Source organism: Rhododendron vialii, chromosome 3a (genome assembly GCF_030253575.1).
Source record: "Rhododendron vialii isolate Sample 1 chromosome 3a, ASM3025357v1".
Taxonomy (NCBI): Eukaryota; Viridiplantae; Streptophyta; class Magnoliopsida; order Ericales; family Ericaceae; genus Rhododendron; species Rhododendron vialii.
In genome coordinates, this window is record NC_080559.1 from 25,823,743 (window position 1) to 25,849,446 (window position 25,704).

General features: G+C 38.2%; 2 protein-coding genes and 1 long non-coding RNA gene across 4 annotated transcripts; 2 read left to right on the top strand and 1 right to left on the bottom strand.

Moving 5' to 3' along the window:
* Positions 1-3,793: 3,793 nt before the first annotated feature.
* On the top strand, positions 3,794-5,032 carry LOC131320723 (ethylene-responsive transcription factor ERF107-like). The gene has a single exon (XM_058351533.1). The coding sequence runs from the start codon at positions 3,887-3,889 to the stop codon at positions 4,508-4,510; it is 624 nt and encodes a 207-aa protein (XP_058207516.1). The 5' UTR covers positions 3,794-3,886; the 3' UTR covers positions 4,511-5,032.
* A 3,777-nt stretch (positions 5,033-8,809) lies between these two features.
* LOC131320724 (ATP-dependent 6-phosphofructokinase 4, chloroplastic-like) lies at positions 8,810-22,578 on the bottom strand. Of its 2 annotated transcripts, XR_009198329.1 has the most exons (16): positions 22,070-22,578; positions 18,939-18,985; positions 18,795-18,834; positions 18,646-18,708; positions 18,412-18,549; positions 17,841-17,999; positions 17,719-17,772; positions 17,554-17,622; positions 16,058-16,187; positions 15,923-15,963; positions 14,567-14,791; positions 13,485-13,533; positions 12,298-12,452; positions 11,222-11,490; positions 9,569-9,682; positions 8,810-9,436 (listed from the first exon to the last, which is right to left on the bottom strand). XR_009198329.1 is itself a non-coding variant. In XM_058351535.1 (14 exons), exons 1-14 carry the CDS (start codon positions 22,322-22,324, stop codon positions 11,347-11,349), a joined length of 1,569 nt encoding a protein of 522 aa, XP_058207518.1. In that variant the 5' UTR covers positions 22,325-22,578; the 3' UTR covers positions 10,939-11,346. The 2 variants fall into 2 exon arrangements, 1 of the variants encoding a protein (XP_058207518.1); XM_058351535.1 differs by lacking the exons at positions 8,810-9,436; positions 9,569-9,682 and having other exon boundaries at positions 10,939-11,490.
* On the top strand, positions 14,798-15,341 carry LOC131320725 (uncharacterized). The gene is made up of 2 exons (XR_009198330.1): positions 14,798-15,158; positions 15,193-15,341. It is a non-coding gene; the product is annotated as an uncharacterized LOC131320725 (long non-coding RNA).
* Positions 22,579-25,704: the final 3,126 nt, after the last annotated feature.

Below are 25,704 nucleotides of genomic sequence, written 5' to 3' on the forward strand. Positions count from 1 at the left end.
GCCTCGGGCCGCCACCATCCCTGCCGTAACTTTAGCTGTAGCAAGTGCTGTCTGCAACCACCTCGCCGTCTCCGTATTGGTGGCTTAATAAGGGTAAGACAGTTTATCTGCTGGTCGGTCTATTAATGTTGGGTTGGGCTCCTATTGTGTGTTTAAACAGACAGTACTAAAGTAGCTTATATCGATAGCACAAATTTTAATGTAGGATCGAGCCAATTCAAAACTGAATCTTTAATTTCTTCGTGCGGACATGACTGTTGACTTTGTAAGCCGGGTATAATTTCAATTCATGACCTTTGGGCAGTTATGATCTCTCTGACTTTGAAATTAAGGTATACCCCTCCCAACAGATCCCAATCGCCAAATCCCAAAATTCAGAAGTCCAATATTATGGCTCTAGATTCATCACCCATTCTCTCTCTCTCTCTCTCTCTCTCTCTCTCTCTCTCTCTCTCTCTCTCTCTCTCTCTCTCTCTCTCTCTCTCTCTCTCTCTCTCGCGTCATCTAGAACAATATTCTACTACTCATTCAAAGGACAACTTTACGGCCGTTAGAACTAGTATTAATGAAAGTATCATTTTAGCACGAAAATTACTAATAAAACACATCAACATGAAAATACACTCAGGGAAAATCGAATGATTTGAAAATAGTGAAAGTACGAAAGAGCTAGCTTCTGATAATGATAGGCGTGCTAAGAGCACTGTTTTAATGGTAATATTCCTCCTCTCGTGAATGTTCAATAAGAGTGTACTAATCCCAAAGCTCAATTCAAGCGCTCACAAGCTTTCCCTCGTTCCAATATTTGATGTGTTCACGACCAACAAAATGATTTAAACGAGTCATGAACTAAGTGTCTGACACTACAACAGAAAATAGACATAGAACTAATTAGTAATCAAGAATACTGCATATCTTCTCCTTTTTTCTCATGCTACTCACACCCTTCGTGGCACTCGAAATCACCTCTGGATTCTGGTCGGTAGGCGAGTCCGTAGCATTACTGTTGACAAAATACTCCTTTGCAAATGTATTAGATTTACATCTCATTTATGCCTAGTAATATTAAGGCACAGTCATTAGAATAAATCTCATTCGTAATTTTGTAAGGGACAAAAATTTAGTATGCACTGGTTTTGTAACAGAAAAGTAATGACAGAGAATAAGTATTTTATTTATTGTATTTTTAGTAGAGATTTCCAACTATGGCAAGTGGGGCGGCTGAAACTGAAAGCTTATTTGATATATACCCTACGGATGAGGGATGTTGGAACTTTATTTGTCTCTATTGTCTATTTTTATTTAATTTGTTGAGTCTGTTGGAACTTTATTTTTACGTATTGTCAATTCAAAAATAGCTATAAAAAAAAAATTATTTCAGCTAAGTTGTTGCACATGCGATTAATCGGTCTACTCAGTTGGATCTCAAGTTATCAAAAAAAAAAAAAAGCATTTGGATACAAACGCGATGTTCGGAAATACATACTACTGTGCAGACACCCGTTTCGTGTAGGATAAAAAGTGAATTTTCTCATTTGTGATGAGAGACGGAGACGGAGACGGATTTGATAGATAAAGAAGGGGAAACTGAAACCAACTTTATATTATCCAACCGCAACTAACCAACAAAGCAAAAAAAATTTACTACATAACAAACGATAATATGGTTCATGTAACCGGTATAGGAGGAATCTCTCCCCATCAAGTGTGTCAATTATTTACGTCCCTACCCAATTGATTGGCAAATGATAATATCAGAGCTGCTATCATTTGGTACCGGATTACAGTACCAAGTTGTGTGCCTTGTCCCCCAAAATTCATTGCACCAAGGATAAGGTCGGGTCGGTTTGGATTGGGTGTCAGCTAGAGACGTACCTCTGCAGTATAACCAGGGCTGCAAACGAACAGAGCTGTTCGTGAGCAGTTCGAGACTCAGCTCGGTTCCTTTAGTAATCGAGTCATGCTCAAGCTTGAGTCTTAGGCTCGTGCAGTAAATAAGCCAAGATATGCTATAAAACTAATCAACCCGGCTTGAAAAAGCTGATCGATTTGCTCATTCGTGTGGAATTCGGCTCATTTACAGAGACTCATTATGAAAATTATCCGAGCTTGGCTCGTTTACAAATGAGCTGAGCTTGAGTTCGGCTTTTCGGCACGTTAAGCAAATGAGCCGAGCTCAAACACTAGCAGATTAAGTGATGCAAGCCAATATTTTAAAATATATGAATTTTATTTTATTTTTTTCGTTTTAGCATAAACTACCTAGAATATTAAATTTTCTCATTTAAGTTTATTCTGTTTCTTTTTTATTATTATTTTTGTTCTCCAAGACTTATATTAAACTTTTCATTATTTTGTTTCTTTTTTAGTTTTTTAGGGTAGAATGCTATCGTTATAAATAAGGATATAAGACTTAGGGCAAGATGATTATTTTTTACTATTAATGAAAAAAATCAAGATTATTTCTCAAATTCGTTTGTTCAAAGAAAGAGTACCTCTGGCTCAAACATTGTTCTTGTTGCTTATTGCAAATAACTTCGTAAAAGAAACAAACGCTACAGAACTCGGCTTGGCTTAATTAATTCAACAATTATCTCACGCCACTACTGGGGGAGAAGTTTGGGGAAGCGGGCGGGTGGGGTGGGGTGGGGGCGGGGACAGCAGCGTGCTGCTGTGTCCGATTTCTGGGCCCACTCCGGTCTCGCTCCGATGATCGGAATTGTTCACTTTGTAGAGCTCGTCGAGTAGAATAACTATGCAAAATATCAGCTTAATTGGATATCATTAAGTGTCTGATCGGAGCTCATATAACTCTCGGTCCACGGATTACAGTGGATTTGAGATGTGTAGGTGCTTTGTCCCACCCAATTCACAACACAAGACCCCCAACAGAAATGTGATCATTATCTGTCATTTGGCCTCTTAAAACACGACCATTGAGCTGTAGTAGAATTTACCAAATTAGTGGACCAATACTTTGGGCTCATTCTACTCTCTATTTCAACCTGTCACTAATCACTAATTTAGAATTTTACACAAGTGGGACGGAAGACCATACCATACATGCAAGAAAAATTTTCAGTGCTGGGTGTGTACCGAGTGATGTCCGTTCGGCGCATCCAAACCGTCTATTGCGTTTTTGAATGGCTCGAATTTGGAGAGAGAAAAATAGAGAGGAAGTGTTTCAATCCGAGTCGTCTAAAAGTGTATTGAATGACCCCGGATATTGTGAGCAGATAGCACTTAGGATATACCCACCCGACACCGAAAAAATTCTCATATAGTATTTCATAAAGCATTTTGAACAGCTGTTATGATCTCGTCATAGACAACATAAACAAATATCTATGATTAGCTCACCGTGTAAACCGTTTTCTATATACTATAGTATATGGTACTCCCACAACCCAGCTCAAGTGGAAGGAAAAAAATTTCCAATAGAACGGTGACTAGTAATGCTCCTCTCACATCATGTACGAGTACTTATACATATACGAGGACTCACCTCATGTGAAAATGCGTTAAAATAATCGTTGTACCCCAAAAATTCTCACGTGGAAACATAAATTAATTAAAAATCCAAACATCTTTAAGTGCAACTTTTTGGGGCCAGGTCAGAGGAGAGAAATTAATCTCGTGACTTTCTAGTCCCGGTATGAATAATCTGTTTTTTACCGAACTGAATAAGACAATAATCTTGATGCTCATAAGCTGGTCCATACACCACGTGAAAAAAAAAAAACCCGTCCCCCTCCCTATATATCCTCACGACACCCATTCCATAATCATAACCATACCACCACCCCACCCTCCTCATTTCCAAAACTCCCTCCCAATTCAAAGACACTCTCTCTCTCTCTCTCTCTCTCTCTCTCTCTGAAGTGAGATGACGACCGACGAGTTCTTAACTCTAGAGCTCATAAGCCAACATCTCCTCGAAGACTTCACCTCCATGGAGTCCTTCATCGCCAGCACCCTCAATTTCTCTCCCTCCTCCTCCTCCTCCGCCGCCTCCGATGCATGCAACACCTTTTTCTCCTCCGATAAATCCGACCTTTCGCCCGCATCCGTCCTCGACTACTTGAACTCCGACCTCGACTTCCCCGACTACGAATCCAAGCCCCCAATCCTAATCTCCCTCCCACCGGAAGCCAACAAGCCCGACCCCAAGGGTCGGGTACCGGGTCCGGACCCGATTGCGAACGGGTCGGGCCCGAGGGATCCTTCGGGTGTCAACTACGACAGGAGTCATTACAGAGGGGTGAGGAGGCGTCCGTGGGGCAAGTACGCGGCGGAGATCCGGGACCCGGCCCGGAAAGGGTCCCGGGTCTGGCTTGGGACGTACGATGAGGCGGTGGATGCTGCCAGAGCTTACGACTGCGCGGCTTTCAAGATGAGGGGAACCAAGGCCATCTTGAACTTCCCGCTGGCTGCCGGGAAATCCGAACCGCCGGTGAGCACCGGCCGTAAGAGGCTGAGAGGCGGCGGAGCAGGAGCAGAGCGTTGTTAAATTAGGTGGTTTTTACGTGGGGAGGGAGGAATAGGATTGGTGTCGGTTAACGGTGAGTTTAACGCATCACCGACAGCTCAGGGACTTTTGTGGGGCCCCGTGGCATGTGTTAAAAACAGAGTAATTATTCATTGGTTTTTGGGACTATAACAAGGTGCCCAAAAACCTTCTTCGCAACGCGTTCATACAGGATTCGCACGCTTAGTTAAGCGTACTGCGAACAATATGGATGTGGGGCGGGGATTGGTGCCAGTGTTATGGTGGCAGTGTCCCAAGTCCACTGAATAATTTCTTGGATTAAACGGAGAATGGTGCCGGTGTTAGGACGGCAGTGCCCAAGTCCCACTGAATAATTTCTCGGGTTAAACGACGGGGTCTTAATCCGAAGCAGCAATCAAGTGAATGCTTGTGTAGATTAGTTATGTGGACTTGATCCTATTCCAGTGTAAGAACTGTACATGCTTATGATGGTGAAATATTCGGAATAATGTCAAGCTTAAAATATCGGAAAGTTTGTCGGCACTGATTTTTTCTGCGCATTTCGGGTCTTACAAAAATAATCTGAGCGATTTAAATTTAAAATATTGTTTCGAATATCTTCGTAAAAAACCAACTCAATTGGATACTTGATCCAATCTTTGAACTTTTCATTTAGATTTTTTATCCTGAAATATGAATGAAAAGTTAGAAAATTGAATCGATTACTAACTTATACAATTGAGCTGATTTTTTATGAGGTCAGTCAACAAAATATTTTTAATTTTAGTGAACAGTTCGGATCTTTTTTGTGAGACTCAGGATGGACCCCACACATAGACCTGTGTACGATCTGTGCATGAAAAATATGTGCCAATAATCGAACTGTTAAAATATTGTCTTAACAAAATGCATGATGCAAAATTTTACGTGCTTATACAAATACAATGTTCTCAATGAGTTTGGCTCCTCTTCAATCCTTCGGGAATTAGAGGATCCTCAAGTCGTATTAATAAGGCGACACATGGCAACTACTCCCTCCGTCCCTTATTTATAATCCGGTATTCCATTTTGAGCTGTCCCTTAATAAGTATTCATTTTGTAAAGTTAGAGGGTAAAAATTGGTGAATTGTCTATTTTGTCCCTAAAAGTAGATTCCATTTTAAAAAGTAAGTGAGTAAAAGTGTAATGATGATGGGTAAGTAGGAAAAGTAGAGGAAAAAATTGATGTGAAAGGTATAATGATGATGTCTTTTTAATAAGTTGGAATTACGAAGCAAGACACTTAAAAAGGGATGGAGGGAGTATAAAATTTAACGGCCAAGATTATTAATGGCCACATAATCCTTGTCATCCAGCGAAACACCAAATAATTTCACTTCCCCTTCATTATTCCAGACAACATCACCGCCCCTTCCCTCCATTTCCGTCCAACTCGCCATTAGCCATCACCACTGTTTTCCGCCTCTTCCGTCCCCTTTTCTCTGCTCCGACAAATTCTTCGCTAATGCCCACTACCCCTTCCCCGCGATAGCCCACCCCTAACTCTCAAATCTTTAATCATCACGGTCAACAAAAATCAGTTAGCGGCCATGTTTTCCGGAGGCAAAATTATGAACTACTCATCTTGTCCCAAAATGTTTGTCCGGTCCATAAAGGGGATCTTAAAAATAATACACTTTTTTCAAGAAAAAATCCAGTTTTTTTCAACGATTTACTATGTACAATGAAATCTTTTGATTTGTTTAAAAAGTTTGAATTTTTTCAAAAAAAAATGTACTAATTTTTAAGTTGTTTTGCTAACCGGATAAACATTTTAGAATGGATGAAGTATTGATGGAGCAGTAGTTGAAATAGGTGATGCATAAAAAAAAAATTGCCAATGGTGGTGAATGGGGAGGGAGGGGAGAGAGGGAGTGTGTGGGGGTAAATAATTATGTGTGCTCATCCTCATAGATTGTGTTCAATGTTATATTCTTAGCCGTTAGATTAGAATTGGAGGATCCTCCAATTCCTCATGGATTGGAGAGGAGCCAAACTCGTTCTCAATGCACTTAAAAATGTTACTTACTCATTCTGCTAAAGTTCTACTATTTTTTAAGTACTTATTTTCTGCTTTATAAGATAAATCATTATCTCACAATAAATCACCTTTTAATTCAAAAAATGAGTACTTATTTGAAAAATAAGTACTCTCTTCGTATCTTTTTAAGTGTCCAGCTTCGTAACTCCAACTTATTAAGGAGACATCATCTTTACACTTTTATTTACTAACTTTTCAAAATGAAATCTACTTTTGAAGACAAAATGGAAAGTATACAGATGAATCGGTTGATGGTGCGTCCAAGTCAGCCCATACTCATCATGTACCAATTTGTACCCACTAACTTTACAAAATAAATACTTATTAAAAAACAATCAGAATGAAATACTGAACTCTAAAAAATAAGAGGATGGAGTTTATTATTATTTTCCTTAGCGCGGAACATGGCCTACATGAAAGTTGGTATCAAACAACGACAATAAGTGCCACCAAAACCTTTCCTCGATCGTGAGCTTAAAAAATTGATTAAAAAAAAAAAATGTGCATCTACAACATGAACAATGACCCGGACACTCTTATTGGGGGGACAAAAGAGAACGACAAGCCATCAAACACCCTGAACTTAACCAAATTATTACATCCTGCAATGGATTACGTGACCAAATTCCACCTTTTTTTTTTATGCTCTCGTAGAGTTGCATGAGATATATATCTTCTTTGCGATTAAATCAAGTCACCAGACTCACCACACATACCATTCGATCATCACAACTATCCCGAGAGACAATTATTAATCATGACCTCAAAACTTTTTTTCAGCCTAATGTTTATTTTGGATCCATGTTTCAAAGTCCTGAAAATGATTGGTACTCAAATTTAAAAAGGCATAATTTTTTAACAAACAAGCTACGCATGAGATAAAGATTTCAAAAGCTTTATCATGAACCGTCCTGATTAATTCAAGAATCAAATAAAACATGACACAACAAAAATCAATCGAATAGAGTCAACATGAAAATCAAGCAAACAAAAGCCTAATCATAGAATAATCATGTGAGGAAACCAATTTTCTTTTTATGAATCAACAAGAGAGAGGAGAGGTGGTTTTAAAGAAAATGACAATAAAACACATACTCAAATAAACTTTACACTCTTCAATATATTTCCTTAAATTTCCATACACTTTTTCAACCTTCACAACGGACTAGTGGGCTGTTTTTAGCATTTTGCAAGAAAAATTGATGATGATCCATTTCTCTGACATCAGCCTACGTAAAGGATGCCAAGATAAAATTAATCAATTGCCTTTATTTTCTCGACCTAAAAGTTTGTCAATTGCATTAATGCAAGTGACAGCACATGGGTTTGCTTATACACAATGAGAAAGAGGGAAAATGACCTATCGCCATGGAGGAAGATATTTCCAATTGACTTTAATTTTCTTACAAAATTTGTATAGTTCTCTCTTTCTATGGTCACCCACACACTGTTTGAACTGGAAATATGACAAAATCCATGCATGGGAGGGCACAAGGAATATATGATCAACACCCTAATTTTTGCATTCTCAATAGCTCATTTGTCCAAATCAAGAAGTAACAAGTGGCAAGAGAAAACTTGGGCACACTCAAATACTAGGTTCTCCTTTTTTCTTGGTTTTTGTTTTTCTGTTCTCTTTGTTCACACTCGAGCAAGACTTAAACCTCAACCATTCAACTCACCGTAAAGAATAAGAGAGAGATTACCTACTTCGTGTGATCATCACAGTTACACATTGCTACTAGTATATGGCAAACTAATGAAGGAGAACAAATTAATAAGCAAACAACCAGACTTTGTTAACTTTGCTTTTTCAGTACCCTCAGCATGGTCTCCAGTAAATTTTTACTCCAATTTTAACCTCGTTTCTCTACCTATCTTTGTCCACTCATTTCTTGTCAATCCTGTTTTCATAGCATCTCCAACCCAACTCTTCAAAACTCCATTTATGAGGCGGGATAAAACAGATAACTTAACCCCTTTCCAAGAATATTCAGTTATAGAATGCGTTAAAGGGCTCACGACACGAGCTGACGACAGCCATGTAGGCAGAAGCAGAAGTTGCTCTGGTTGATCAATTAGCAGTTTTAGCTTTTGGAGAATGAGACGACTCCAACCTATCATCTCCATTTTGGGTCCCTAAAAAAGTTTGACACTATTAGAGGTTGTGCTTGGATTTGACCTTTTCCCTTGCCCTTACACATAACTTGGCAAAAAAATTGCAAATAGAAGTACCATATACACCAAATCTTTTGACAACTCAGGCGTCCGAACCAACTTATTACACTCAGGTCAATTGGGAGTCCAATCTCACCGTCTACCTGAGAGGAGCCCAATTAAAATCGGAGCAAAACTGTTGATAGCACCTAACAACTAACATATACACCAAATTTTATACCCTTCCAGGTGTCAAAACCTCTACCCCACTACATTCATGCAGGTACATCATCCATGGGCAAGTCGGCCGTAGCCCCCAAGTTGAGGATAGGGTTTAAATAATGGGGGCCCAAATGGCAGCTCAGTCATCTCGACATCAGTCCTATAACGCCATTCTGCAATAAATTAATAATTCACAATTAACAGAGAAAGCGACAAAAGGCTTGTTTCTTCTACTTGCATTCAGGACCCTCCATTTGGCATAAGTTGTCTCCGAAATCCCCTTTCATGTCTCTGTACAAACGTTCCCATCGGACCCAACAGCTGCAAGTGATAACTCTGAATTCCAAGGGTAAGATATTTATCCTAGGAAGCCTATTTTTGTCTTCATAACCCAAGCTTTTTCCTCCACAAAATATGTAAGGTCGCTCTATTCATCATATCCAGGGCTATTCTGGGACTAATTTGTTGCTATAGGGATGGTCTCAGATCTTGTAACAGATGATTTTGGTCCACTCAGATTGAAACGCCAATCCGGCATAGTGACAAATACTATTGGCCTCGTAGTTTTGTACCGACAATAATAAGCATCCCCACAAAATTTAGAGGGTAAGATTGCCTACCTTATTTACCTCTGCCCTCTGGCGCGCGTCACTTGGACTGGCATCCTTGCGAAGGTATTTTTACCGGAAAATGCTTACTAGTACCTCACCGGATTATGTTTTGACATGCCGAGTCTGAAACATGACACAAGTTCATTCCAAAACAGCAATTTAGCATGACGAAGTTAAATAAAAAATCAAATGTAATGAGCTAAAACCTATGAAGCACGGATACTCCGAAACTCCTCGAGTATGGGTATCGGATACGGAAAAAAAGGATCCTATATTAAAATTATTTAATTTTAATATCAAATACGTTTTGGATACATGAAGGATACGTGGGGATACAGCTGGGAGAAAAATGAAATATTTGAAAGAATCAAGAAAAACTATTAAGGGGAAAACTATAATAATAGTACATGCACAAGTAAGAATTAAAGAATCAAGTAAAGATTCACAGGTTCTCTCTCTCGCACTCATACATAGTCGCACACCCCCACTATATATTCATATCCTTTGTGATACAATATACATTCGTATATAGTGTTCTTACACTCTATTTTTGCGTGTTTGTGTGTATCTATATACTCTTTTTATACATTATGGAGTATTAAACACGCTGTATGCGTGTTATATACACTCCATACACTTCGCTTTAACTATATTTTAGTAAATTTACCTATCAAAATTATGTATATGCAGAATTGATGTACATAAAGTACATATATACCTCTTCTATATACCTATACTATTGTTTTAATGACTTTTAGCATTTGCCTATCAACTACTCTTTTATTTCTTTTGGCTTCATTTTTTTGCCTAGTACAAGACTTATAATTGTAAAAGTACACAATTTACGCAGACGTATCCCTGACATATATCTATATCCTATTTTGTTAGGTTTTAACGTATCACCGTATCCGTGTCATATCGTATCCATATCTATGTTTTATAGGCTAAAACTCTAGACAAACTGAACTTGGGCAAAACGCGATAGAAAAAATAGGTTAAAATGCTCCTAAAAAGTGGATTCTACATGTATTGTGAGAAATACTACTCAGCCTTGTTAGATGTTGATCACTCGAAAGAGTAAGTGCAAATAACGTAACGATTGTTACCCTACTGCAGTTCTACCGCAATTTAGGACGTGTGATGCACCATGTTCGAGTTTCTATTAGTTTCGAGATACAAAGGTGCGACACCTCTCAATGATTGTTTTGCAATCTTTTTCAAATCATTTCCCTTCCCTGATGCGAGTAATATGAGCTATGAAGATAGATTTTTTTACTTCCAAGCAGTTGTCTGTAGGCGATATTCAGGTCCCAATTGCCAGTATTGCAACTTTGCAAGCAATAAGACAAAAGGGACTAACTAACTTCGCAATACACATGTGCAAACAAGAGCTGAAATGCTCAATAATCAATATACTGATATTGTTGACTGCCATCAACCAATAACCACGAATAATACATGTTGGAACTTTTACCAAAACATATTTACTTGACGTCACCTAAAATAATTCAAAATATTTTCTAAGAAACCAATATATTGAGAACAAACATAAACAGCCACAGTAACACCTCCCTGGAAATCTAGTAAAAAAATCTATCCTTAAAGCCAATCTGTACTTGACTGCACAGCAAGAATACTGTAAAAAGACAATAATGAAGTCACCTTTAAGAGCTGCTTGATAGGCCTTTCAGTGTATAATGCTAAAAAAAGAGGGTGGCTCTTAAAAAGTCCTCATTTTCAGTTTCTCCAGCTGCAATCCTTGAGTATTAAATAGAAGTAATCTACATTTAGTTGATCACATCTAGAGTCTTTTTGTCAAAGCTTTCCGTCCCTTCTTCATTCTGTAAGAAACTGGGTTGATTTGTCGACGCGAGAAGTCTAGCCCACATCCTGTCTGTTACCTTGACAATGTTATGGGTTTCCGTTACACGCTGCCATGCCAATGGCACTCAGTATTAGACTTCAACAAGATCATGTTGTTAGATCACGAGATCAAATAAAATTTTCTGTAAGGGGATTAAAAACATCATTGGTTCTGCATGCACACTTCACATCAGGTAACAAGTGAAAATTATGCTGTCCTCTTTTGGATCCAGCAATTACGTCAATCAAGTACAAGAAAATAATTCAAAGTCTAGAACCTTCATATCCTCAAGAATGATAATACTTCTTATATCCCATGTAGAAAAAAATGAGTCCTTTTGTCTCCATTTTCACCATAACAGACTAGCAAAAGCCCAAGGTTGGCTTTCCTCCTAGTTACTTTTAACTTATTTAACGGTGACAGAGCCATTACCACTCGTTTAAGGCTCGATTATGAGCTAAACTACCAGTATGAAGAGGAAGGTCAATTATATTTTTCTTGCCACCAAGTATAATACTTTCTATCAGTTTCAATTGGGTCTAGCCAGTAACCATGGACTGACTCCAGTTCGGGATTTGAAGGGGGATAAATAAAACATGAGCTCCACATGCTCCACAGGACATTGGCACTACCTCCATGAGGGATCCATATGAGATCCACATGGTAAAGAAAGTCATACGGCGTCACGGTTATTCCGACATGGTCAAGAAAGTCATGATGTCGACACGTGGTTATTTCATCCAAATCCTTGATGAGAGTGAACAACTGACCAACTACACTGACCAAAGTAAAACTTATCCCAACTACAGGGCAGTGAACTGTAATTTACAGACAGCTTCAAGCATAAACCCAAATAAACAACATAAGTGCTTACAGAAATTGGGATATATGCATGTCTGCTGTTCACAGGACCAACTGTGAAGCCTGTGTACCCTGCCATTGCTCCATGCACGGCACTCTGAGCAAGCAGTGTGCAGTAAATATTATCGGATGCATTACTTGGAATAGCTCGGATCATGTATGTAGGATCTGAAGAAAATTTATAAAGGAATCTCAGAACAATGAAAACTGTTTAAGCAACAATATCTACAGTAACTAGATTCAGCAAAGAAAGTGTAGGAGAAGATTGTATGTTGAATGCTCTGACTTGTACATGTTGCTAGACCTTGTATAGTGACATTTAGAGAAAACCTTCTTCTATCTGTGAAACTATACAAGTTCATTTAGCAGATTTTGATACTCTTGTATAGATATACGTATAAAACTATCATTTTCATGACACTGGACTACTAGAGCACGGTTACCACTAATGATAGTGGTAATGAAGCTTCCAAAGGATGCTTAAATGAAGACTCTCCACAATCACTTCCATTGCAAGTGTTTAATCTAATCTGGGTCTAAACATAAACATGTGAACGAAATTACTCTGGTTGATTACACGACTACCTCTCCTAGCCCAGAGTAAAATTTGTTCTCACCCTCCAAAGAATTCTATCCGCAAGAATGACATAAGCAATGTCACACAGCTAAACAACTGTCCGTTCCTATATTATGGTCCTCTTTTACAGAAATATCAGCTATGACGCCTGCAACTACTCCTCCAAACTGTGAAGCATATGATGAGTTCAGATGATCACTTAAGAGTCGATGACTCGGTATTGCATGCAACTCCAAAAGCCCTCGTTATATATAGCACCCACATTGGTTGTTCATACTGACCAAAATAACCAAACTGTGATCTAAATATTCTAATATTTATTTCAGACAGTTGAGCCCATTATTCTCCCCACAATTTCTTTCACAAACAAACAGCATTTAGATAGAAAACAGATTTCTACATCAGAGTAGTTAAATGAATGATGAATATTAAGTCAATTAACTCCTTTTTCTCACCATTCTGACCCATAATTTTAAAGAAAAGAACAAATAGGGACGTATAACAAAAAATTGTGGTGGTGGTGTTGGGGAGGGAGGGGGGGGTGAAAAGAATAAATGTCACTTGGAGGTACATGGTTCCCAAACTGCAACAAAGAAGTTATCATACAGAAAAATGGGAAGTACCTATATATTTCAGGTTTATTGCCATCTTCCGGACATTTGTAAAATGATCCTGTGATGGGGAACATATACACCAAATTAACAAATCCAGTATAATAATGAGGAGAAGAAATGAAATAGTGGACACTGGACAAAGTAAGAAACAACCCATCAGGATGAATATTAGTAACACATAATCCATGGTCTTGACTCTTTTATTTCCCCTCCCTCTCCTTTTTTGGGCTACTGGCAATTTTAAAACACCAAACAGGAAAGGGCCGGATTGTGAAGAAAGATTGAGAATGGTACTGGAGCTAGAACATCATAAAATATGGAAATAAGAGTAGTCAAACACCTTAAGCTGCAAACATTTTCACCTTTTCTTTCTTATGGACAAAAGTCAAAACCATTCATGCTTTGGGCTGCCAAGACCAGAAATAGAGGTTTCCATAATTGATGAGATCAACATTGAAGAAAAAGGATTTGATGGATAAAATTGCTTTCTCAAGTCAACCCTATGGGATAGATTTTACAATTGAAAGGATAAAAGTCATAGTTCTACACCACGACATAAATACCACTTGAGAGATTCCTAAATACAACTAGATGCCTGCAGAATCTCCACTGTCATGGACAGTGCATGGTTGACAGAAGAAAATATATAGGAAATGACAATTCTCATGTTTTGGGGCGTGATCAAGAGCCAAAAGCTTACTGAAAAAGCTAATGAATCACAATAAGTCACACAGAAGCAATCCACCTTTTGGTATGCAATGTTATAAGAGATTCTACGATGTCTTGGAGGAATATGAAGCCTAGACAGGAGAATAGAGATATATGCAGAATTTGGAGTGTGCCTCATTGGATTCTTCAGGCTGCCCCTCTGTAATCTATTTTGGATGGTTTCCATTTGTTTTTAGGTTTAGTTTGGGCATGGTTCTGCTATGGCATGTCTGTGTTTCTAGTTTTGGTCTTTGCATGACCATCAGAAGAGCGTAGATCTTTTGCTTGGACTGGTGTTTGTGTCCTTGTTTGGTCTTTTAGTGAAATGTACTCTTACCAAAGGGGGAAAAAAAATTCAACTTGTAAAGGAAATGGTACAACACCTTAATCTTTTGAGTTAGCCATAGACCAACATCTAGAAGTAGCCTATTTCCGGATGCATCTTTCTCATCAACTGGATGCATGCTCTGAGAAAGATATTCCTGTCCTGCTCCTTCTGCCAACACAATAACCATATGCCCATTTTCTTTCACCCGCTGTTCAATAAATTCAAAAAGCCCACCTTGGCCTTCTAGATAGAAATGAGACTCTGGAATCAAGCAACAATCCTGTTGCAATCAGAAACATATCAACCAATCTCGTAACAGTCATGTTGTTAATAAGACCAGTGACGTAATAACAAACGTGAAAAATGTTTCAAATCCCCCAGTCCTGTTTCTACTTTTGAGCTGTAAATATAGTCTATTGACCAATGATAGCAGGCACTTACTAGGTTAAATTACTATGAAGAAAAAACTTTATCCTATACATTCACCAAACGAAAATTCCAATAAACATACAACTCCAGCACTAAATACAAGTTTGGATACAGATTTTCATGCACGGTGTTGAGATTAAGGAGAAACAGTAACCAACAAATGATCATAAGTCTGCTTGAGCGCCTATGTCCTTCCAGATTAAGCAACTATTGGCTTTGTCAGTTATCTCACCAAATCAATATGATGGGTAGGGAATTAACAGGTCACATGCGTGACAGGTGAAAATGTCTTTTATGATAACAGATAGACACAGATGTATTGTCTGTCACAAAACTGAAGCTTGTATAGACACAATTTTTCTCTATATTAATCTGACATGTATGCATACCACTGTATAGTATACACCGATGGAAAAAAAGAAAGAACTGCTATGTTAAGTCAATACAGGCCAAACTAGAAATTACAAATGGGATATGTCAGCAAGAAATTTAGGCAATTGAAATTCGCCAGTGGAAACTTCTGGAGAGGCACCCTATAGATACGTCAATACAACTAGGATGTCAAAAGGAATTACTTGGTGCTGGTCCCCATTAATCGAGGATGCTTAGAGACACAAGATAGGCCTAACCTTTGGCATTGTTTGCAAAAAGGTGTCTACTCTCGTAAACTGTATTATTTGCACAACTGGTTATAATTATGATCACTAATTTATGCAAACTACTAAACAAGATGAACTGGGTCTGAAGTTCTGAACGTGGTGTCCGGCACCGTATATCTACAGATACAGTTCCTCATCTATGCATAAAACAGTGCACTCTAACTACACTATGGCCAGATCAAGAAAGCTGGAGATAAAAGAGGTAGTTATGTAATAAACTCTAACCGGAACCAAAATGGACTGAGAACCATTCACAATGATCTAAACAATAGAGAATACATGAGTAGTTTACTGTATAAACCATCATAATCGGGTTGTCTCACCACATCTCGGCTAGCCAGAGTTGCGAACATAGCAATGAAGCCTGCAGCAGAAAAGTCGGAAAATGGAAGCAGAAATAAGAAATCCATCGCTAAATATCTATCTGGTAATCAATGCATTGCACGTGCTCAACTCACCGCTGTATCGACCCATAAGCTTCACTATTCCAACTCCATTTTCCACACTCTCAACCTCCACATGTGCAGCATTAATGGCTCTCTGAGCTTCTTCAACAGCTGTGTCAAAACCGAAAGATTTGTCTATCACCTGAAACAAGTTAAGTATATTAAACCCAATTGTGATGAAAATACCCATGAATTCACATCCAAATTTCAACGAACATAAACAGCATGCATACGAAAATTAAGTTATGTTAGCTTGGTGCAGTGGTAAAATTTCAGGCTGCATGAGAATGGAAGATGAAATCCGCACAACTTATCAACCCAGGCTCTTAGCAATCCATGTGAGTCCGACCAAATCAGAAAAACGGCACTTGCAAAGTAAATTACACAACCAAAATAGCTCGATTAAGCAAAAATGAGTTTCTTTTTATGCCTCTTTTCTACGAATCCCCTCCACTGGATCAATCAAATTGAAAGTAAAAGAGTACGTTTCGAAATTAAGACAATGCTACAACTTCATATTCAATTAATGATTGTGTTCAACTTCAGCACCTTCAATCTGCATCTGAGGTGAATGGTATCATCTACATTATTTACTGAAACTTTAGGGCCCCAATTGATTGGGACTTAAGGCACGGTTTAGCTTAGTTACCGAAACTTTAGGGCCTCAACTTGAGAGAGACCAGGAAGCACATCATTATCCTAATGAACATGTATACTTATTTATCCTCCTTCAGGAAGGTAAGTGCTAGGGACACCATGAAGCCATAAATCTCACTATGTTTCTTCATCCCATTTAGACTATGTAGAAGCAAAGAAGAGACTTTAAACAAAGAAAGTGTTTGGTCCCCAACCAACATGCATTTTTAAGTTCCAGACTAGTGCTTGGCTGTCAACTAAGTTCTCTTTTCAAATACGTTCAAGTTTGCTGACATGGTCCCTATATGCCATTTCCCTTCACTGGTCTCCCGAATAGACGGTTCTTGGAGAACATATATAAGTATGGTAGAATTTCCGTTCGACCAAAAAAAAATATATGTATGGTCAATTGGTCATGATTTTCTACTGTAACTTCACTGTATTTCTAAAGACAAGAGTCTTCTTGCAACAACATATCTGCTATAGAATGGATCCTGCTTTCAGGCTTTGTATGCTGCAAAAAACTAATCTAAAACGAATTAAATGCAAATCAAAATAACTCTTAAAGAAATTGTCTGCCAAAACTCAATTCAATAAAACCAGGACCGAGATGAAGAAATAGTCACTACATTATGTTAAAACGTAACATAGTCGCCCATAAATTAGAGCTACACTTATTTGCAGGCATAGGTTATCCCAAGTAAAGACACCAAACTACATGAAGGAAAAATCAAACAAATATACATATTCGTCAACTGATTTTGTGTCCTACCCTACTCGTCAAAATTCTGTAGCTCAGCCTTCAGATTTACATTCGAAGCATGCATGCTTCACACAACAACAAGGTATGGGAATGGTTGGTAAGACTTAACTGCAATATCATTATCGATTGTCTTGGGAATTCCTGCCACTGCCACTTGAAGACCACGTTTCACAACTTCCTTGACAAAAGTATGCACGTTTAGCATCTTGCGGGGCACACTCCTAGCAAAGAGTGGATAAGAGAGAAACAAGATCATATTTATGGAATTCAATACCTTGTAAATAGCAGCTGCCCCTTTTTGAGTCCCATCACCTCCAATTATATAAACCTATAAATCAGAAAGAAAACTAATAAAACCTTCATCCAAATGGAAGCCAAAGGGAAAAAGCAAGTCACCTGGTTTATCCCCCGGTCATGGATGTTATCAACAATCTTGTTTGTATCATGACCGCCTCTTGAAGTTTGAAGAAAGGTGCCACCACGTTTATGGATATCATTGACAACTTTAGGCGTCAACTGCATCGTATTTTTAGAGTAAAAGCCCCTGTATCCCCCCTGGAAATTTCCAATAGCGTCATGATGTGAACATGAATCCAAGTATTATGCAAATAAGGAGATAGGACGTAACTGAGCATATAGCACATGATAGACTGAAATGGTGAAAAAGATTCATATAGAAGCTTCAATCTTTTATAATATTTCAAGCTTTCAGATTTGTGCACTACTCGCTGTGATCGCATGAAGGGCCAAAGCAGCCATAAAAATAACACCGATCAGCAGACAACTACTAGAATACAACACAATTTTGTGTAAACTAAAAGACTAACTGTTTAATTAGATGATGTTATATAACGGAAACAATTATATGGTCGGAAACTTTTACAAAAGAGGAGTACTAAATAGACAGCCGATAACATTTCACTGCCAATGCTTCAGCATTAAGCATATAGGTCCGAGACAAACTCACCTCTATTCCAAGTATGTTATCAACGCCATACATATAATTCAAGCCACAAACTATCTCCCTAATCACTGTATTGATCCCTGGGCACAAACCCCCGCAAGTGACAATACAAGCACGCACCTCCTCAGACTCGAAATAAACCTGATACGGGAAAAAACATAGGTGAAAGCTGTTCAAAGTTGCAACAGCATCTGATTAACCCAATGCCAACCTTGACAAAGTATACTGATGACCTACCCTTTCCCGAGGCCCTGCACGCCGAAAGTGTACTCCTCTAGGACTGTTCTTTTGAACGACAATCTGAAGGACAAAAATGACACATAGATTAAGATACAAACAGAAAATTTTGGAACAAAAACATTACAAGAGAAAGAGAGGTCACATACTTCTTCTGCGACCACATCTTCTGGGCTGACAAAAGTTTGCCTAGTAATCACATCGAATTACCATGCAAAGAAACTCAAGTTGGTATGTGCTTCAAAATGGAAATACCTAACAGACGAAAAAATGTAAAGGAAATGTGAACTTACTTGACTATGGCATAAGCTTGGCTCCTCTGTAAAGGATTCGGGTAGGACTGGAAAAAACAACAAAAAAGAAAATTTAAATCTCAACTAATCATCCAAAGATTGAAATCAGATCCTTAAGATGACCAAACAGAGGGAGTAAATCTATAAAATTTGCATCCCAAGCTACATATTAAGGTCTCAAATTTAAACAACTTAATACATACTAGCAGTTTAGGCACACAGAGACGCGTGCGCATGTATGTTGAAATTGAAACGTGGGATAGGGAAGTGGGGTAGTTGAGCATGAGTGATTTTACCACGTTGCCCCCTAACAGTTAATTTGTGTTATACTTAGGGCATGTTTGATTGCAGATTTCGTTTTAGGGGGATTCGTAATGAGGTGGGATTAGGATTGGGATTGAGAATGAGATGCGATTATTAATGAGGGGATGAATCATTTATTCATGTTTGTTTTGCACAGGATTTGATTGTAGGATTGTAAATAACATGTTTGTTTGGGCTAGGATTGGGATTGAGGTGGATTTTTAGACTGGTCTTGCTCAATCCCATGGGAATGAGATTCATAGTAAACACACCCCCCCAATGGTGTTGCTAATACCCCCATTTTGGGGAATTAACAATCCCATGGGACAACTAGTCCCTCCCACAAAAGCCTAACCAAACAAGGTATTAGGGGCCCCATAGGATTATTAATCCAATCCCCCCCTCCCAAACCTCCTATCAAACATGACCTTAAAGTAATTGCAAATTTTTCCTTTCATAAGGACAATGATGAAAATCACTTTTGTGACAGGGCTTCAAAAAGGGGAAACACCAAAGGTGCTCTCCCTTTATATATTAGAATAGATAGATTGGCCAACTTCCAACTCGTGATTCCGCAACAACTGTTTACCCACTGTATTTCACTAAGGCATAACCACATAGCTAGAAAAACAAGCAAAGTAAAACAATATAACACGAAACGTTACCCACTGTACAATCAAGATATTGCTAATTTAACACAAAGCAAAGATGGTTCCTTGTTGATGACGATTTGGTATCACAGATAGATGAGTCAAATGTACTTATGCAGTATTGTTTCTCATGAATAATCCAATAGAAATATTTACATTTACTTACTGCACTAGCATCACTCACAAAACTTACAACCTCAGCAACATATTCATTTTCTCCATTTCAAGGATACATGCCCACACTTGCATAGTTGCATGTGAAAAATCTCTTACTTCTTTACTTCAGTTTAATACAATTTTACCAATTATAATCCTTTGGAAAGACATTAGCGTTTTGAAGCAGCATTGTAGCGGAAGACGGAAGTAATGACTAGATATCGTTATAGTAGATGAGTTGGTTAGACCACGTTCTAATAGACGGTCTTCATGAATCCACAAGAGCAAGATAAACACTTTGAACACAAGGAGTAGATAAATCTCTTAATTTAAAAGTTTTGATTGAATGCCTTTCCCTTAGGATTACAACCCATATTTATACTAGATAAAAGATAACTAGATAAGCCAAACAATTGACTGACCCTTCGACTCTTGTGTAAAATACAAAGAACCCTTAGACTCCTACACTTGATGCAAAAGACTAGTTAATCCAAAGAACCAACCTAGGAACTTTGAAAGACACTTATTTAGAACAAAAGTGCTACACACACAACAGTTGTGTAAAACACAACACACAACCAATCTCTAGCCGTCCATTGCTATAATAAATGGCCAGGATTCGCTCAAACTCTTCCCCATAAAAGTTAAACTTTTCCTTGGAAGAGCTTTTATAAAATCTAGACCGTCCAAATACATCTAGACGGTCAGAATTACGCACACAATCAACACAACGGTTGTGCAAATAGCATTTTTGTATTTAGAATTCCCATAGTGTTAATAAGCAACTATTAGACTACTTTGACTTGCAACTGTCCAACTTCTTGAGAAATTCTTCGGCAACCTGCTCTGCATCACGTTTGATAGTTATAAAAATGTCTCCTAAATAAAATTCCCTTCCCTGGATGCTAGTCTTCTGCCTTTTTCATAGTCTCTCCAAATTTGGATCTTATTTAGGATTGGATACGCGCTACAACTTTAAGTCTTTAACTACCGCTTAACCAATCAATTGGGGCTAGCCCAGTTGGCCAGGACTTTTGCATCTCACTCGGAGGTCGGAAGTTCAAATCTCTCCACCTGCGTGTGGGTGTTTTTCCCTTAGAGGGACTTTTCTTTTCTTTCTTTGTTTCTTTCCTATGATGGGCTAATTTCTAATATTGGTTGAGTTGTTGGGCTTGGTTATCTCGTTGACTCTGTCCCGGATTTGCACTTAGTACTCCATATATGATGTAAATGATATCTTCCATCTATTGACAAAATAAAAAGACTACAGCTTAACCAAATTACAAGGGCAAAGTCTACTTTGACCCCTTACGGTTATCGTCATGTGCGGATACCCCCATGGTTCAAAATTGAGCACATAACCTACCTGTGGTTTGAAAATGTGCGGATAGACCCCCTGCCGTCATATTTTTCATCCATATTAACTAACACAACATTAAAATACCGATATACCCTCATCACGTCCCTTGATTCTTCTTCTTTTTTAAATCTAACCATACCATCCTCTATACCAAAAATTGAATCCAAACCGTTGATATTGTAAATTTTGACGAGTACTACATCTATGCCAAAATTCAAATCAATCAAAAAATGAAAAGCTCATGGTCAAATCGATTTTGTTATGAAATTAAAATTTCAAATTTGAATTTACTAAAAATTAGATCACTAGGTTATTGATGCATGATCGAGATGATTTTTTTACAGAGATACTATATTCTTTATTTAATACATTATGAACGACTCATATTGCATTCTAGAGGCGTGTGAAATACACCTCCGTTAATATGAATGGAAAACATGACAGCAGGGTCTATCCGCACATTTTCAAAACCACATATACGTAATATGCTCAGTTTTGAACCATGATGGGTATCGGTACATGGCGATTACCGCAGTGAAAGTGGACTTTGCCAAAATTATAACTTACACGTTTAACCTAATAATACTTAAGCAGAATGTTGCAGTATGCATGTCTTACATAAATTTTTAAAAAAAAAGTATTTAATTGAAAGAAAGAATTACCGGTAAATTGGGGAGAAAGGTCGTCAAGTGAGGAACGTCCTCGAGGACAAATCCGTCATTGATTATCTGATCCTGATTTTGAGCTCTTATTGGTTGAACATGGCGCCAAAGCAATGGCCTTCTGATGGAGGCCTTGGGTTTGAAATTCAGATAGGGGAAAGTGGAAAGCGGCTTTATTGAGTACCGAGAACAAAGAACGGATGTATTTTCGGAGAGAGAAAGCGGTGGAGGAATTTTGGAGAGAGAGAGATCCATTGGAAAGTTAAAGAACTGTGCGTGATCGAAACTTGAATGGCAGGAATGGTGGAAGCTTCGACAGAGAGAGCGAGAAGCTGGAACCTACACGGGTGATCGATATTGCGTCCGGCCTCAACAGTCAACACAAGGAACGTTTGATTGGACGTGAACTGGAAAAGCTGTTAAAAAAGACGAGCTCTTCCCTTCTGGGCTACCGCCAAAATAACATTTGGACTTCGGCGGGGCGAACACAGGCCGGATCGTGCGAACCCCTTTTGTTGTTAGTTTTTGGCCGAAAAGGCCATAAATTGTAATCAAATTGAGAGAATACTCATTTTTCTTTTGTAAAAATATGTTATCGCTCTTTTTCAAAAAGGTGTTATAGGTTTTCTACGTGGCAAAAAGTCCCAAGTCAAATTTATAACGCCTTTTTACAAAGGCGAATTGTAAGCATTATAGCTCCTTTTGGAAAGGAGCTATAGGTTAAAAACTCAGACTTTAATCAAACCATCCCCATCTCTCCTCCTATTTGATATTTCTTTTTCTCACTCTACGTCGATCGCGACCTCCGAAGGTGCGCAATCTCCTTCCAGACAATGAACGTCTCTGAGGCCGAAGCCGCCCGAAAGTGAATCGAATCCGAAATGAGATGGATGATTTGATTGAGCACCAACCGCCACAGACGTGCTCAAAATGTGGTCAATAAGGTCACAACAAGAGAAGATGCGGAAAATGAAATTCAAATTACGTGTCATGTGAAATGATGTTTTTATATGAAAATTTTGTACTCAGCAAGTCTTTTATTATATTAATCAATTATTTTATCCGGATGTGTTTTCACTAGTTGAATTTGTTCAATAAGTTAAGTACTTAGGTGAGATTTAAGAGAAATCAAATTCAAGAGAGAGCAAATTCATTTACTTGGTGATCGTGGGAGAAAAAAATTAATAGTACTCACAAACAATCATACTACAACAATATATGTCATTCTGTAAGAACAAACCCATGTGGTGGGTTTCTCTCTCTAACTCTTCTCCCTCTCTCTGGGGTTTCTCTCTCACACTAGCTAGCATATCCCACCATACATATTTGTAAACAAATTACATAATCAACAAACAACTAATAATCAACCACTCCTCCCTCTAACTATGTACCACATTCAACCACCAATTCGGGCTCCTCCTCTCTCGTTTCTTGGGGAAGGTAATTTGAAAATTTCTATATCATATCACTCAACTCTTTTATATCCAATCTTTTTCAAATTAAAAATAATTCTAATTTTTTTAACACAATCGTGAAATTTTTTAATATCTTTATGGCTAGTCTATTTCTTTGGATAATACTACAAATTCTCACACTTTGTGTTTCAAAAATTGAGATAACTAACATCGGTGTTTTTGGGGTTAGGATTATATATAGCGCCTTTTGAAAAGGAGCTACTAGTTAAAATTTTAGCTCTTTTTCAATATGCAGTATTATGGTTCGAATGATAGCTCCTTTTCAAAAGGAGTAATTAGGGTTTAAATTATAGCTCTTTTTCAAAAGGAGCGATCTACGTGGCGGCCACATGGCGCCTAACCGCTATAACGCCTTTTGAAAAGGAGCGATGTCATATTTTTACAAAACGTTTAGAAAGATGGATATTCTCCCAATTTGATTACAATTTATGGCCATTTCAGCCAAAAACTCTTTGTTGTTACGCCACCAATCCCCTCCGAATAACAGTAGTACTACTGTATATGAACTGACGAGGGGGAGGACCGATGGTGCACAGATCGGTGCACAGAATTTACTTTCGGATCCCAGAAAATGATTCGAACAATTTGCTTAAAATATTTTTTTAAGTGGCTGTGAAAAAAATCAAGTCAATCGAATCACTGGGCGTGTTCGGTCTAATATAAGATGCTGGATTTTGAATAAGAAATTAGTACATTCGATCGAGCGTTTGCAGTTTGCAATTATCTGATTGAGTTGATTTTTCACAGCAACGACTCAGAAAAATATTTTAACTAATGGTTCAGATCATTTGTGCGGAAACAGAAAAATGGGTCTGGCGCGCTATTCTATGCACCAATGCCCATCAGTGCAATCTTATGGGTACCCAGTAGTGCTACTGACAGATTTCTCAAGCACAAATTGTGCACAGATTGTGATGTGGTACCCACTACGAATTCCACATAAATGATCTGAGCCGTTTATTAAATTTAAAACATGTTTTCAAGAGCCCTCGCGAGAAATCAGCTCAATCTACTACATATAAGTACTTGATCCAATCATCTAACTTTTCAGTCAGTTTTTTATTGGATGAAAAGTTGGATGATTGGATCGAACACTTATAGGTAGCGGATTGAGCTGATTTCTCTAAGAGAACCTTGAAAACATATTTAAATTTAATGAACAGCTCGGGTCGTTTGTATGAAACCCGTAGTGCGCTCCACGTCACAATCTGTACACGATCTGTGCATGAGAAATATGTGGGGACAGACTTATTGTTTTTCATATGAAAGGACAATTTGATACCATCAGTATCTCATGGATAAAAGTGGTGCATTTCCCATTTTTTTAATCATCTTTGACAGTGTATGAACACGAAACTATGCGAGGCTCACACAAAATACTCCAACACAGAAGCAGCACACATTAATCTTTAGTTATACATGCATCTAATCTATACTTTCACAGCTCTGAACTTAGAAACCTAGTCTGCATTCACCCCTGTAAAAGTTCTTCCGATCTGTAGGAAAACATTGAACATGCCCAGATTTATGTGTATGTGCTGTAGTTCCATTCCAATGCTTCCACAAACTTACAGTGCTCTGAACATTCCTGCATTTCCTTGCTTTGACAAATCAGGTTGCTCGTTGGTATGTACTTTACGTCGCTTCATTCATGCTTCGCCAGCCAGCTAGAGAAGAGTTGGAAGCAAATCCTTGACTCCTCGAATACAACGGAATTTCACCCATGGCAAATCTCTCACTCTACCTCCTCTTATTAAGACCATAGAATGCTCCTTCAAATTATGACCTCACCCCCATAGTCCACTAGAGCAATTTGAAATAATTCCCACCGATTCCTATGAAAATAGGAGACTTGTTTTTCTCATTCACAAATCCATCTTTGTTTATGCTACTCACTCAGTTTGGTCCTACTTCTGGTTCATTTTGTTACTAAAAACGGAGGAAATCCATTGGCAAAAAAATTCAAGGACTCGGCTCCATTAGAAGGTGAAAATTTAAGAAAACAATTGTCTTTATGCAGCAAAGACACCACATTAACCAGTCTTTAGATTTTTACCTTGTCTTCCATAGACTTTAAGAACAGTTCACCCGAGATTCTTCAACATATCATATAAATCTAAAATCTTCAGCCTAATCAGATACACACAAAGATTGATGATA